The sequence below is a fragment of the Penaeus japonicus genome, unplaced genomic scaffold (genome assembly GCF_977035675.1).
Source record: "Penaeus japonicus unplaced genomic scaffold, GWHDUDI00000001_assembly GWHDUDI00000039, whole genome shotgun sequence".
NCBI lineage: Eukaryota > Metazoa > Arthropoda > Malacostraca > Decapoda > Penaeidae > Penaeus > Penaeus japonicus.
In genome coordinates, this window is record NW_028234441.1 from 10,212,091 (window position 1) to 10,213,999 (window position 1,909).

The 1,909-nt window shown below is 40.2% G+C and overlaps 1 protein-coding gene across 3 annotated transcripts in view; it reads right to left on the reverse strand.

The window, feature by feature from the left end:
* Positions 1–671: 671 nt before the first annotated feature.
* The window catches only part of LOC122265510 (actin, alpha skeletal muscle 2), a 10,454-nt gene continuing 9,216 nt past the window's right edge, over positions 672–1,909 (reverse strand). For all 3 annotated transcript variants that reach the window (XM_043034868.2, XM_043034867.2, XM_043034866.2), the window contains exon 2: positions 672–1,909. This exon is cut by the window's right edge and continues 445 nt beyond it. In XM_043034868.2, coding sequence (XP_042890802.1) covers positions 1,207–1,909 — 703 coding nt within the window. In that variant the 3' untranslated portion in view covers positions 672–1,206.

Here is a 1,909-nt window from a genome sequence, read left to right on the forward strand (position 1 = left end):
CTGTCTCTCTCTCCGTTTCCCCCTCTCTCTCTTTCTTTCTTTATGTCAGATTATCTTTTTGCATCCGGTTACACCCAATTCATGTGTTTGATAAAGTTTATCTCTTATGTTGAAGACTTACGTTTTGAACCGTAACTGGATCACATCAAGGGAGTCTCTACACATGCTAAGGTTGTAATTTTTGCGATTCTATGATAAGCCGGGCACTTTCCATGTCTAGATACTTATGCTGAAATATATATCAAAACCTTATATTGATTTTCCTTTAGACTTTAGATAGAAAAGCATCGCCAATATTTCGGTAAAGGTTTAGAAAGATGTGTATATATACTATATAGTTTCATATCTGGTCAAATTTATTAGTGCTGTAACTTTTATTTTATATAATTTTTTGTACAGTTCTACCATTATTTCTAACAGAGAATTTTTATTTTAACTATTCAACTTTAAATAGTAAATGGAGAAGCATAGGTTTATTAAGGATTTAAAAAGAACGATGTTTGCATGGAGTATAATTCTATATCTAGTCAAATTCATTAGGGTTGAAAATTTTATTCATCATAATTTCTTTTACAGCTATATTTTGATTTTTTAAATATTATTTTAATTCCAGCAGTTCCAGTTTAAATTGTGTCAAGAGAAGCATAGGTTTTCAATGAATACACATTATATTCAAGAAAATAACTTTTATTTGTTTTCAGCTCTAGAGCCACAGGAAAAGTATAGGGAGCGCTACCCTTCGTTGTACCTTAAGTAACTATAAATGATAATTGGATCACAGAAAATAAAAAAATCTAAGGACTCTCAAAATAACATGGCCCTGCTTCTTTCGGAAAGTTTCTTAGGCACCTAAATAGAATACCGTATCTCCAGTTGCCACAGTACTTGACACACAAACCCGTGTTTGTTAATAGCCATAATACAAAGACAGGATTAACAGACTGGGGCCTCATGTCCGCCTGAAACCTTCAAGAGAGCAATGGTCTAGGTAAAGCCGATTCACTAATCTATTATTCCCTTCCTTGTCTTGTAGCTACTGATAATAATGCTTCTTGGGTTGGTGCATTATCTTTTTTGGAACACATCAACCCGTATCCAGGGCGCAGTATACTGTACGGTGAGGGTCCATGAGCAACATAGTGCCGAGGCATAAGGGTGACACTATGAAACCCGTAGGATGCGATGAAACCAACGTGATTATGGAAATTAGAAGCACTTGCGGTGAACAATGCCGGGGCCAGAGTCGTCGTATTCTTCCTTGGTGATCCACATGGACTGGAAGGTGGAGAGAGAAGCCAGGATGGAACCGCCGATCCAGACGGAGTATTTACGCTCAGGAGGAGCAATGATCTTGATCTTGATGGTGGAAGGAGCCAAGTTTGTGATCTCCTTCTGCATGCGATCGGAAATACCGGGGTACATGGTAGTGCCACCAGACAAAACGTTGTTTGCATAAAGGTCTTTCCTAATATCAATATCGCACTTCATGATGGAGCTGTAAACGAACTCGTGGATGCCGACAGCTTCCATACCGATCAAGGATGGGACAAAGAGAGACTCTGGACAGCGGAAACGTTCGTTACCGATGGTGATAATCTGTCCGTCGGGAAGTTCATAGGACTTCTCCAGGGATGAGGAAACTGCTGCCTGTGCCATCTCGTTATCAAAATCAAGGGCAACATAACAAAGTTTCTCCTTGATGTCACGGACGATTTCGCGTTCAGCGCTTGTGGTGAAGGAATAACCACGCTCGGTCATGATCTTCATCAGGTAGTTGGTAAGGTCACGACCTGCGATGTCAAGACGTGAGATAGCGTGAGGGAGAGCATAGCCCTCAAAGATGGGGACACAATGAGTGACACCATCACCAGAATCCAGCACAATGCCAGTTGTACGACCAGAGGCATAC